This window comes from Lepidochelys olivacea, assembly GCF_965140295.1.
Source record: "Lepidochelys olivacea isolate rLepOli2 genome assembly, chromosome: 2".
Taxonomy (NCBI): Eukaryota; Metazoa; Chordata; order Testudines; family Cheloniidae; genus Lepidochelys; species Lepidochelys olivacea.
This window is the reverse complement of record NC_140412.1, coordinates 265950119-265963889: the sequence shown is the minus strand read 5'-3', so window position 1 is coordinate 265963889 and position 13771 is coordinate 265950119. Positions and strand designations below refer to the sequence as shown.

The following is a 13771-nucleotide window of genomic DNA, read 5'->3' as shown; positions in this document are numbered from 1 at the left end:
TTTTTCATTTTTCTGAAGATCCAAGGGTTTGGGTCTGTGGTCACCTATGCAAATTGGTGAGGATTTTTATCAAACCTTTCCCAGGAAAGGGGGTGTAACGTTTGGGAGGATTTTGGGGGGAAAGACATTTCCAAATGGACTCTTTCCTAGTAATATACTGGTTAGATGTTTGGTGGTGGCAGCGAAAGTCCAAGGGCAAAAGGTAAAATAGTTTGTACCTTGGGGAAGTTTTAACCTAAGATGGTAAAAATAAGCTTAAGAGGTTTTCATGCAGGTCCCCACATCTGTACCCTAGAGTTCAGAGTGGGGAAGAAACCTTGACAATGGCATACCTCACATATAACTTGCCTTTAAAGACAGAGGCCCTAGCATCCAGTGGGAAATGGCCTCTGTGTTAAAACTGGCCATTAAAAGTTGAAAAATCCCAAATTGCTCCATCACTGATTTTTTTTTTTTTAAAGGGAAAAAAACAATTCAGTACTTACGCAGGATCTAGATGAAAAAGTGTTGTCATCCAATAAGCTGCCCAGCAGCAGTCAAATGCTCTTCCAGGGCTGTTCTGACTGATGCAAGTGCCTAACCAAAAAGTGAGTTAATTTCAAGGTTCATTACAAATAGAAGAGCCTGCAGCCCCTTAGGTATCGCAGGGTAGGTATGAATTTCTGGGTATGAATTACTCTCCAGTGCATCATTTAAGAAATGGTTTTTAGAACAGCGTGATTGGCTCCCACCCCTTGGCTTTTTCTCTAAGCCTCTTGTCCATCTCCCCTCCCCCACAATTTTTAATGCATTTTGCAGTTTAAACTGAGGGCCTTAAAGATGCATTAACAATTTAAACCAATCGAAAGCTTTAGAGCATCTTGAACAGATAAACCAATCTAAAGTGTTGGATTGTTTTAATCTTCTTAATTTGCCTTATGGGCTAAAATACTATTCTATAGCACCAGCTGTTGCTTAGCATTGTTCACAAGCACATGAGACATGGTCTTGCCTTCCAAGGCCCTGATCTTGCAAAAGCATGTGCAGATGCTTGCTTATTATTATTATTTGTCTGACTGTGGCACCAGGGACCCCTACTGTGCGAGATGATGTACAAGTAATCCCACTGAAGTAATGAGGTTACACACATGAATAAAGTTACATATGTGCAGGGTCAGGACCTCCATTAGTATTGAAACACCTAAAAAAATAGACTTAAACCGGAAAAAGATTATGAAAAGGACCAAAAAATGGACCCAATAGGAGAGGGGTTCGGCAGCATCTCTGGAACTCTTCACATCTGGGCCTGGAAAGAATTGGAAGGGTTAACGAACACACATCTCGATGCTGAGCATAGTTTCCCTCTGCCTGCCCACACAGCCCGAGTGGAAGAACTCTGCACAGAAATCCACATTGCGTTCTCTTTGCATGTTCCTTTGCGCTCACCTTCCATAAATAGCTGGGTTTAAACACTCTGGATATGAGGCAAACAAGGGCTGTTCAATTCCAATTAACCTTTAAATGATCTCTTACCTTGAAATATGCCATTATTTTCTTGCACCTTGACCTGATACCAGTTCTGTGGCTCTGTTGGCTTCAGTCACGTCAGCAATGGCATTATGCCACAGGTGAATGGACCCCATTGTGGCTTTCCTGCTGGGAGAATCAAACCCGCTTGTTTCAGTGTAATGCCATGTGTATCGAAGCAGTGAAATATGGACCCCTCCACAGCCAGGACTTCCCTATAGATGCACTGTTTGCCACAGAGAAAATGCTTGAGTAGGTGGCTGGTCTGTCGAATTTGCCTCTCTTCAAGGGGCAACCAGCCTTAATTGTGTCCATCTAGTTCAAAGTCTCTCTTCTTATTTATTGATTATAGGGATGGAGCTAGGCTGTCCTCAATGGTGGCAGATGACGGAACAAGAAGCAATGGTCTCAAGTTGCAGTGGGGGCAGTCTAGGTTGGATATTAGGAAACAGTATTTCACTAGGAGGGTGATGAAGCACTGGAATGGGTTACCTAGGGAGGTGATGGAATCTCCATCCTTAGAGGTTTTTAAGGTCTGGCTTGACTAAGGTCTGGCTTGACAAAGCCCTGGCTGGGATGATTTAGTTGGTGTTGGCCCTGCTTTGAGCAGGGGTTGGACTAGATGACCTTCTGAGGTCTCTTCCAACTCTAATATTCTATGATTGGAGAAAGTGAGAACTTTGGCTTCTGCATTTCTGTTCTTATGCATGACAGTTAAGATGGTGGCAGCCTGGTGAGGGGGATGTGCATGTGTTTATGCTTCTCCTGCTTTCTCCCCTTCCTTTCTAGGGAGCTCAAGCTGCGAAATTACGTTCCTGAGGATGAAGATCTCAAGAAAAGGAAGGTGCCTCAGGCCAAGCCAGCCTCAGGTAGGTGCTGGAGAGGGAGTTTTTGAGAGCTTGGGAAGGTCGTAACGATGCCTTCCCCCATTCTCCCAGGCAGGATCCCCTGGGAGAATAACGTGAGGGGGAAAGGAGGGCAGGAGAGCTGGCTGTATTTTAAAGAATCCTTATTGAGGTTACAGGGACAAACCATCCCAATGTGTAGAAAGAATAGTAAATATGACAGGCGACCAGCTTGGCTTAACAGTGAAATCCTTGCTGACCTTAAACACAAAAAAGAAGCTTACAAGAAGTGGAAGACTGGACAAATGAGCAGGGAGGAATGTAAAAAATATTGCTCAGGCATGCAGGAGTGAAATCAGGAAGGTCAAATCACATTTGGAGTTGCAGCTAGCAAGAGATGTTAAGAGTAACAAGAAGGGTTTCTTCAGGTATGTTAGCAACAAGAAGAAATTCAAGGAAAGTGTGGGCCCCTTACTGAATGAAGGAGACAACCTAGTGACAGAGGATGTGGAAAAAGCTAATGTACTCAGTGCTTTTTTTGCCTCTGTCTTCACGAACAAGGTCAGCTCCCAGACTACTGCACTGGGCAGCACAGCATGGGGAGCGAGGTGACCAGCCCTTTGTGGAGAAAGAAGTGGTTCGGGACTATTTAGAAAAGCTGGACGAGCACAAGTTCATGGGGCTGGATGTGCTGCATCCGAGAGTGCTAAAGGAGTTGGCAGATGTGATTGCAGAGCCATTGGCCATTATCTTTGAAAACTCATGGTGATTAGGGGAGGTCCCAGAAGACTGGAAAAAGGCTAATGTCGTGCCCATCTTTTAAAAAAGGAAAGGAGGAGGATCCTGGGAACTACAGACCAGTCAGCTTCACCTCAGTCCCTGGAAAAATCATGGAGCAGGTCCTCAAGGAATCAATTCTGAAGCACTTAGAGGAGAGGAAAGTGATCAGGAACAGTCAGCATGGATTCACCAAGGGCAAGTCATGCCTGACTAATCTAATTGCCTTCTATGACGAGATAACTGGCTCTGTGGATGAGGGGAAAGCAGTGGACGTGTTGTTCCTTGACTTTAGCAAAGCTTTTGACACGGTCTCCCACAGTATTCTTGCCAGCAAGTTAAAGAAGTATGGGCTGGATGAATGGACTATAAGGTGGATAGAAAGCTGGCTAGATCATCCGGTTCAATGGGTAGTGATCAATGGCTCCATGTCTAGTTGGCCACGTGTATCAAGCGGAGTGCCCCAAGGGTTGGTCCTGGAGCTAGTTTTGTTCAATATCTTCATTAATGATCTGGAGGATGGTGTGGATTGCACCTTCAGCAAGTTTGCCGATGACACTAGACTGGGAGGAAAGCTAGATACGCTGGAGGGTAGGGATAGGATACAGAGGGACTTAGACAAATTGGAGGATTGGGCCAAAAGAAATCTGATGAGGTTCAACAAGGACAAGTGCAGAGTCCTGCACTTAGGATGGAAGAATCCCATGCACCGCTACAGACTAGGGACCGAATGGCTCGGCAACAGTTCTGCAGAATAGGACCTAGGGGTTACAGTGGACAAGAAGCTGGATATGAGTCAACAATGTGCCCTTGTTGCCAAGAAGGCCAGTGGCATTTTGGGGTGTATAAGTAGGGGCATTGCCAGCAGATCGAGGGATTTGATTGTTCCCCTCTGTTCGACATTGGTGAGGCCTCATCTGGAGTACTGTGTCCAGTTTTGGACCCCACGCTACAAGAAGGATGTGGAAAAATTGGAAAGCGTCCAGCGGAGGGCAACAGAAATGATTAGGGGACTGGAACGCATGACTTATGAGGAGAGGCTGAGGGAATTGGGATTGTTTAGTCTGCGGGAGAGAAGAATGAGGGGGGATTTGATAGCTGTTTTCAACTACCTGAAAGGGGGTTCCAAAGAGGATGGATCTAGACTGTTCTCCGTAGTAGCAGATGACAGAACAAGGAGTAATAGTCTCAAGTTGCAGTGGGGGAGGTTTAGGTTGGATATTAGGAAAACCTTTTTCACTAGGAGGGTGGTGAAACACTGGAATGCATTACCTAGGGAGGTGGTGGAATCTCCTTCCTTAGAAGTTTTTAAGGTCAGGCTTGACAAAGTTCTGGCTGGGATGATTTAGTTGGTGTTGGTCCTGCTTTGAGCAGGTGGTTGGACTAGATGACCTCCTGAGGTCCCTTCCAACCCTGATATTCTATGATATTTAAAAAACAAAACGTAGAAGATGTGAAAGATACTGGATTGATCACCCTGGAGAGTGAAGTCCTCTGCCTATAAGACAGGGTTAGCAGCAGGCCCAATTTCCTGCACCTTGCCCTATCTGGAGAGACCACCTCTGCTAGTGCTGTAGCAGGAATGCTTCAATCCTTGGCCTCTGCTCTACCTGCCAACAAGGGCCCCGTTACAGTTTTCATCTAGATCCTTTCCACTCGTCACTGGGAGGAGATCCACTATACTCATTTGATGCTGGCTGCCAAGCAGCTGTCCATCCGTTAAGCCACTGACCTTCGCTACCTTTGACCCTGTGACCTTGAGGGGAAAGGTTCCATATCACCAGTACTTTCTTTTTTAATTCAAACCAAGTGTTGGAAACCTGCCTAACTTTTTTTTTTCAGTCTGATTTATTATGATAAACCAGGTGGCGCTGGGCATGTGCCTACCACTCTGGGAATTTAGTACCAGCTGCACTCCCCGCTCTGAAGAGATTAGTCTAACCGAGTCTCTCTCCAGTATTTACACTGTTATTGCTCCTCCCACGTCGGTCAGTCTTAATGTCAAACTTGGTCCAACTCAGCTGTGTGGTACCCAGTGCCCGGTTGGGGAATCTCGAATGGCTCGGAGAGTGAATGAAATCATCGTTCCCAGCAGTATCTGAGAATTGAGCAAATAGTCCCTGCATCCTAGACACCATCTGAGTGTGACAGTGAATTGGCCCTACAGAGACTAGACTAGAGTGGTTCAGTTCCCATGTCTGGGTTTTTATACTTCATATAAACCTCTCCCACAGACTGTGGCGATTACTAGCGGGAAATGAGCAGGAGTTGGGACGGCATAGGCAGGAACAACAGCGTGGCTTCACCTCCCAGCAGATGTAACTGCCACGTCATTTATGCTTATGTTTCCAAAGAATGGGCCAGAGGCTTCTCAACAGGGCAATCAATCCTTTCTTCTCTGGCTCATGGGTTTGACTCCAGCTTGGGTTAGAAGTGATGGAAAGGGCTTTCCTGCTTATCGGCAGTGTGAGATGGCCTGTGTGAAATGAGTCTGTGAGGTTCAGAACCAATTCTGTTACACCGGAGTCTGTCTCTCACTAACAGGCTCCGTTGAGCGGCTCGGCAGATGTGCCAAGGATCGAAGGAGCATGGAGGCCGCCCTCCAGTGGTGGTTCCCTTGAGGTCCGGGTTGAGGCACATCAGTGTGACCGTGTGGAGGAGATTATATTGTGACTGCCCTTGCCGAAGCTTTTCTGTGGGCCCACAGCATTGGGCCAAAGGTTCCCAACGTGGGTGCCTAAAATTAGCTATGGAAAGCCAAATTCAGGCCTGTAAAGTAGTCATTTGATTTTCAGAGGAGCAGGGCTCTCCTGGAAGTCAGTGAGAGCTGTGAGTGCCCAGCACCCTCCGAGAATCAGGCCACTTCTATTCAGGTACCTAACTTTTTAAACAACTATGTTTGAAACTATTAGCCATAACTTCAGGGATTTCAATCTGGCACCGTTCTCCAGCTTGAAAATCCATGTACCCTTAATTAATGTAAAACAAAAATCCCGATTTGTCTTGCTGCCAGCATGGTGGTGGTAAACCCTCACAGAAGAGAGCTCTTTAAAATATGTGCCAAACAATGGGAGTGGCAGGAATGAGTTCGGGGTATTCCTCTTCATCCTTTCCAGAGTGCTGAGTGCGGGAGTGGTGGCTATAATTAGAAATACTGGGGCCTCTGTGGATCTCAGCTATGGGCAGAATCTCATAGTTTGCCCTCCTGGGAAACAATAACGGCATTTTCCCACAGTCATCAGAGTGGGAAGGGGGCATAGCTGCCTCAATTGTTTCCAGGGATGTCTGAGAACCGGTCGTCTTTACCAGCCTCTCGACAGAGCTATGACCTCCTTTAAAGAGAACACCAGCGGCTTGTAATAGACCAACGCTGCCTTCAGGAGCCTTGCCTCTGAAAGCGTGTGGTGCTGTATGTCTTGGGAGAGGAGTTGCTCTGTAGCTAAAGCATGGAAATTTGGGGTTTAGGCTTGTTTAAAATCATTGATTTGGTTGCGGGGGTGGGGGGGGCAGAGATAAGTCAGGAATCCTGATGTGTATCAAAACAGGGTGTATTCATTTAAAACCACATAAGTAAATTAGTTTGACGTAGAGGTCAGGTAACAAAATGGAGAGGACCTCTCTACTGCAAGTCCTCCCATGTCACAGCCTGATCTTACAGTATGGAGCAGTGATTCTCGACCTATTTACTATTGTGGGCTGCATGTGCAGCTCTCTGTGTTATGTGGGCCGCATCCACACACTATATATACTTCCTGTATGGCCCTGACGATGTCACATGGGCTGCAGCTGTAGTGGGCTGCTAGGAGCCCGCGAGCCACAGGTTGAGAACCACTGGTATAGAGAGAGCTCCTTCCTGTCGCCTGAACTGAACCACGCTCTAAGCAGAGTCGGTATCTAACCATATTATAGTCCTAGCCTGAGTTTGCCAAGGGAGTAGAGCAGGTTCTGCTCTGTGACAGCCCCCTTCACTAATCCTACTTCATCTTTTCCGTGTTTCTGTGTTTTTGTTTCCATCATTCAAATCCATTTCCTCTCTGGCCAGGAGCATCCATGGAAGCACAAAACAGGCACAAATTAAACCAACAGGCTAGAGTTTCCCACTCCTCAATGGGCATCTGCAGTCTGCATTTCTAACACCCGGGGGAGGGAGCATGGGATAGAAATAGCACTCGCAAGTGCAGAGTCATGGCCACCAGTAAATATTGCTGTGCTCGGAGTGTCCGGGCCTCTCCCTCTTGCAATGTCTGAGCAGAAAGAAAGATGGAATTCTGCCGTTGGTTTCTCCCTGTCTCTTGTTCCACTTGAGGCTTTACATTAGTTTTGAAGCAGGGATTTTAATCTAGTTTGGGTACTTCTCTGAGTTCAGAGTTCTCCCGGTCGGGGTGTTTCATTCTCAGTGGTGGATGTGCCCATCACAGGAGGGAAGGAGGTATCATATGCTGTGTGTAAGTCTGAGTTCTGGGATGGATAATGTAAAGAATTACGATAAGGAGTTTAAAAGTAACTTGCCACAGAGCTGTGGAGTGGGAAGTCTCCCATGATTACTCTAAATACAGTAATAGCTGGGAATAAAGTTTGCCAATCATCTTTTCAGTGCTTCAGATTGTGGGGCTCTGTCCTTCCACTAAGACAGTGTTTCTCAGCGACCAGTGGACTGGTGCCAGTCCCTGAGATCCCCCTACCGCAGTCTAGGAAGGCAGCAAGCTGGTCCCTGTTGAGAGGGACGGCTCTAGAAAATGCTACTCCTGCAGGAAGGCTCTGTCCTGTGCATCCCTACTTGCTTTAAATTGACATAGTCAACTCAAGTCATATGTTATAAGCAAATCCATTTCCTTTCCAATGTTACAGCAGCAGAGGTTGGACTCAAACCGGGTTTTAATATAATTGACTTCAGGACTGCTGCTGTTCACTTCTTGCATTTCTCTCGGTTCGGACGATGGACATCAGTTTCACGGTCTGTTTTGCTTCTGGAGTGCAGTGTTTGGGTTGCAAAAGTTGCAGGGGAATGTTTTTGTAGAGAAGCATGCCTGTTGGGGTTAGGTTTTGTAAAAGCTTCTTAAATACCAAAGTGAAGCATCGTCTTCATGCTGGCTTTCTTATAAGTCACTTTGTTAACATCACATCAGCCATGCTATCAGAGGCTCGTTCACCTGCACATCTACCAATGTGATATATGCCATCATGTGCCAGCAATGCCCCTCTGCCATATACATTGGCCAAACTGGACAGTCTCTATGTAAAAGAGTAAATGGACACAAATCAGACGTCAAGAATTATAACATTCAAAAACCTGTCGGAGAACACTTCAATCTCTCAGATCACTAGATTAGAGATCTAAAAGTCGCAATTCTTCAACAAAAAAACTTCAAAAACAGACTCCAATGAGAGACTGCTGAATTGGAATTAATTTGCAAACTGGACACTATTAAATTAGGCTTGAAAAAGACTGGGAGTGGATGGGTCATTACCCAAAGTAAAACTATTTCCCCATGTTTAGTCCATATGTGACACCCCTCCCCCCCGTTCCTCACACGTTCTTGTCAACTGCTGGAAATGGCCCATCTTGATTATCATTACAAAAGGTTTCTTTTCTCTCTTCCTGGTAATAGCTCACCTTAACGGATTACTCTCGTTACAGTGTGTATGGTAACACCCATTGTTTCATGTTCTCTGTGTATATAAAATCGTCCTAATGTATTTTCCACTGCATGCATCTGATGAAGTGGGCTGTAGCCAATGAAAGCTTATGCTCAAATAAATTTGTTGGTCTCTAAGGTGCCACAAGTCCTCCTGTTCTTTTTGCGGATACAGAGTAACACGGCTGCTACTCCTGAAATTTGTTAACATTTGTTGTTCTGTTGTTCCCTCTAGTGGAAGATAAGGTGAAAGACCAACTGGAAGCAGCGAAGCCAGAGCCTATTATTGAAGAAGTGGTATGTGTCTTGGTCTTCAGTACCTGCTTTGAAATATAATTGTGCACACTTGTAAACTCACTCTTTTCCATTACATGAGTTTGGCTGATCTTAATCAGAATTCCTTTGTTCCTTTTCCCCTAGGATTTGGCAAACCTCGCCCCCAGAAAGCCAGACTGGTAAGCGCGATTTTAGGAATCAGCTTGCATAGATTCAGTCCTTTTAGTCCTAAACATCCGTGTGTGTGTTCATGGTCACAGGGACGCTCTCCAGCTATTTCCATAACTTTAACCCTGTTAAGGTTGTACCACCTGGGATTACAAAAAATTGGGAAACTTATGTTCAGTATCAAGGGAAACTTCCCAGTAGCGAGATCTGAGCATAGAACAGTCTCCTAAGGAGAGAAATAAAATCCCCATCCCTGGACATCACAAAAGTTAGACTGCAGAAAACCCTAGTAAATGTCCTGTAGAGAATGAACAAGCTCTGGCTTTTGGGATTAGCTAGATGGGACAGATAAGTGGTGCTGATCTCCACCTTCTGGGAGTTTCTAGGATGGATACAATTTGTCTTGTTTCTATTTGCCTAATGATGAAAGGATCTGGTGAAGCTTGTATTCTTTGCATTGCCGTTGCATGTGGAGGCTCGATTGGGGTCAAGGCCCTGGTGTGCTTGATACTGTACAAACACACTGTGAACGATGGTCCCACAGCATGACAGCACCCTGATTTCAGCATGTGGACAGGCACCAGGCTTCACGCACACAGCTGGAACAGCATGTGCAGGATAACAAGCTAAGGAATATGTTACTGACAGGGCCTTCCGAAGCCAAGAGCATCTGTGTTCAAAGAGTGTGGGACAGGTTTCTGATGGAAGTGAGGGGCACAGAAGGGCCTGGCCCAATGTTCTCCTCAGCTGGATTTTCACATCCTCCTGTTCTGAAGCCCGATAGATGGAGGTGGCCTGTGTGGCCGCTCAGCAGTGGGTGCATTAGACCGTTTCTCCCCAAGGGGTCCTCACTGGTTGAGTGTTGGTGTTTTGGGCTCAGCTGGTGAGTTGGCTTCTCTTTGAGTTTGACTGTTGTTGTGCCACATGGATCGCTGGGCACGGGCGTTGAGGAGGGACTAATGTGAGTTGTGGGTCTTGCGAAGTGTCAGCAATTCAGAGACACTTGTGGCCACCAGGAATCTCATGGAATCCTCGGTCTTGTAGATGGTCTCTTCTCACACTTAGGAAGGGCAAGAATTGCCCTGTGGGGAGGGGCAGAGGCCAAAGATTTCTTCATTCCCCTTCTTCCCCCAGTGAGGTGAAACTCCCCCGCGCCCCCATGAAGCTGGCACTTTTCTTACCCTTTCCATCTAATTCCTGTTTTAAGGGAATGCCGCTGCTCCCCTGCTCTGGTGGTGGTATTTAGGGACCACCAGTGGCAGGGGTATTCCATCCGACTGGTCTGCATGGCTCTTGCATTGGCTCTGATGATGATTAAAGTGCTGGCAGCTTGCTCTGCAAGACACAGTCTCTGCCCCCAAGGAGCTTACACTGTAGATGCGGTGTTTGTGGCTGTTCTTCATTTGAGACCCCAGACTGGCTCTGAATAGACTCATGGATCCCTTCTGCTGGGCTAGCTGGTGGGCTAGCTTTGTGTCTGGGTGTGCTTGTGTGTTGGGCTTTTTTGCTAAATTACAATCCTCTCCCCCAGGGATTTAAAGCGAGACGTAGCCAAGAAACTGGAAAAACTGGAGAAGAGAACGCAAAGGGCAATTGCTGAATTGATAAGTAAGTGCACTGCTGCTGTTGAACTAACGTGGAAATGGTTATAGACTTGGAAGGACTGGGGCCAAGATTTTTCAAAGGCAGGAGACAAAAATTAGGCTCTTTAATTGATCTGTATGAATCTGTATAAGTGCTCCCAGCAGTTGCTTCTGAGCTCAGAAGGATCTCCGGGGGAGCTCAGCTCTTTGAGAAGCAGACTATTTACTTAGGTGCCTCCATATTTATCTTTGAAAATCGTGGCCTCATTTTCAGGCAGTAAATATTGTTGATGGTCCGTGACGCACTTCAGGGTGCAATTCAGACCAGTGGGAGGTTGGGTCACCACTTGTATTACAACCCTGAATGCCCCGAAGTGCTGCTTTTGCTCCCTGCCTGGATCTCCTCCAGAACCCAAAGGGCTGGTTCCTTTGTCATTTTAGGTGAGAGAGAGAATTTGGGTTTTCTGCCCCTTTCTTTTATAGTCCAGTGAACCTTTGAAATGGATTCTTCTGAAGGTTACCCTCAAAGTACGGTTCCTTCAAGCTGTGAGGAAGGCAACATTGAGTCTGGTGGAGAAGGAAGTTCCCTGCTCTTTCTTCCCTCCCAGGTGTTTGCTAAAATGCAAAGTGTTCTCTTTCCTGTGATCTCCTCCCCTTCTTAGTTTGATGGCCCCATTTACTGCTTATATGTCAATTGAGGTAAACGCCCATTCCTTTCTTTAGGACAGACCAGTTTACCAAATCCCCGGGACATGCCTGGTTTAAACACACGTTAGTCATAATTCCAGCATGTACTCAGAACTCTTTACACACTACACAAGCCTAGTAATGATCAGTGACTTATTAGTTTTCAAATCATTCTGCACAAGGTGTGTGTTGTATAAAGAGTATTACAGTTGTGTGTAGCGTGTGAACAGAGAGGTGCGTAGGGTCACAGCCAGTTTCTCACTCAGTCTAGAAAGCAACAGAAAGGACTTTACAACACGAGTGGAAATGAACAGAGAGAGTGTTTTAAACATGTTGGACTTGTAGAGAGCTGGAGCTCTCTGGACAACGCCTAGCACCGATGCTGTAACTTTATTTCCAGTTCTGCTCTGAATCTTCATGGCTGAGAACGATCTCCAGTGCAAGCTCAGTGGAGCTCGGCAGAACTTTTTAAAACGAAAGGCTGTGGAATAGTGTCAGGAATGAGCCCCCCAGGTGCCCTCTCTCTAGAGGCATTGAGGTGGTCTCTGGAGTGAAGAGTAATGCTGCCTTCCTCTGGTAGTCAGCCAGCCAGATTGTGTTGGTCCTCAGACCATGTTTCCAGCCAAGCCCTCACCGGATATGTCTAAACCATTGTTAGTTCCCCTTGATTGCTTCCCTGATGGGTGGGTGGCTGGTTCGGGGAGGGGTAATACGGCTGCCCACCGTGGGCAGATAGACATGTCTATGGGATGTGCCCCGAGGCTACAGTGGTACAGGTTGCACAGTAGAATCCAGATTCGCCCAGCCAGTTGGGTGACACCCACATCCACTCCAGAAATAACTGGGACCTGAGCCAATTCAGAGTCAATGGAGCAGGGAGACTTGCTGGCAAGGTTGGTGGACATCCTGGAAGTTTGGGTAGCACAGTTCAGATCACCCCCTTAACGTGCCGTTCTAAACTCTGGTTACACAATGATTGCTGACTGGCTTTTCTGTTGCCCGCACAGGAGAGCGATTGAGAGGCCAAGAGGAAGAACTGGCATCAGCTGTTGGATCAGCAAAGCAGGAAGGAAGTGATTCTGATTAAGGAGGTCTGGTTAGCTGTCTCAGAGCACAGACGCATTGGGACTTGTCAGATTGGTCTTGTCACTCTTGCTTACAGAATCCTTAACTCCCTTGGACTTGGGTAGAGGGTAGTGTCTCTCTGAGACTTGAATGCTTTAGCCACAGCTCCTAAAGGGGCAGGTATGGGGAGCCCTGTCTAGACCCACAAGCATGTGGCTTGCTGTGTGTGAGCATTTCACACGGGAATGCTCCATGCAACGTGCATGTTGCACGCTGCGTTCTCATCCCCCGGTGAGCGTGCCTGGCTCTCTGGCTCAGCTTCACAGGGGGTGATCGTTGCAGTATGTGGTTTGGGATTGCTGCGGGGAGGGTGTCCAATGGAGCTTTTCTGGACTTTTGATGAAGGAAAAGTTCTCGGATAAAGCACTGGATCAGATTAAAGGAGCAAATGGCTCATGAGTGGCATGCGGGACACCACATAGCCCTGTGCTTAGCGATCATCCCTGGGAACTTCACCTGAGAATTGTGGCCCCTACCTACACTGGTCAGGGAATAGTGGAGCATCTTTCTAGCCCAAGCCGTGTTTAAGAGCAGTGTGCTAGAGAAGTGCGAACGCTTTCTTTGGCCAGTGCAGACACTGTGTTTCTATGCTGTGTGTGTGCATATAGAGCCAATTCCTTTGCTGACCTCTTATCTCTCCTGCAGACAGCTGAGCACATGGCATAACTGTGTAATATACAAGAGGGGCTGGTGAGCTGTCGTCACTTAAACGGATGAGGGATGAAGCCTCTCCTTGCATGGGCGACTTTGCTGAGGGCAAGAAAAGACCAATGACTGTACAAAAGAATCCTGAAATGGCCTTGCAGCTGGAAAGCTTTCTGCGTGGTCACTAAAAGCGGCCTTGCCTGCAGTCTAGAAGAGATTCATGTACGATTCATATTGTTCCCTTTTGCTTTTTACACACACACACACACACACACCCACACCCCCAGGAGGTTGTGGAGCATGTGCCGTATCGGTGGGCTTTGTTACGGATAAAACTGGGCTGCCACATAAAAAAAAAAAATTTTTTTATAATAAAATGATCCGGCAACGGTGCAAAATGTCCCATTCCTGCGCTGGGCGCATCAGTTCAGCGGGGAGGGCACGAGAGCATGTGCTGCAGAGGTAGTTAATTTCACATTGGGTTTAGTCTGTGGGCCGGCTGCATCTGCTTTGTGGGGGAGGA

The 13771-nt window shown here is 46.9% G+C and overlaps 1 protein-coding gene across 1 annotated transcript in view; it reads left to right on the top strand.

Annotated features, from left to right (window-relative positions):
- CCDC12 (coiled-coil domain containing 12) overlaps positions 1 to 13646 on the top strand; it is a 75725-nt gene extending 62079 nt beyond the window's left edge. Inside the window, exons 3-8 of the mRNA XM_084620752.1 lie at positions 2296 to 2375; positions 9000 to 9061; positions 9185 to 9219; positions 10740 to 10816; positions 12486 to 12569; positions 13249 to 13646. Of these exons, the coding sequence (XP_084476878.1) occupies positions 2296 to 2375; positions 9000 to 9061; positions 9185 to 9219; positions 10740 to 10816; positions 12486 to 12565 (334 nt within the window). The 3' untranslated portion in view covers positions 12566 to 12569; positions 13249 to 13646. The remainder of the gene's footprint in view (positions 1 to 2295; positions 2376 to 8999; positions 9062 to 9184; positions 9220 to 10739; positions 10817 to 12485; positions 12570 to 13248) is intronic.
- The last annotated feature ends 125 nt before the right edge of the window (positions 13647 to 13771 follow it).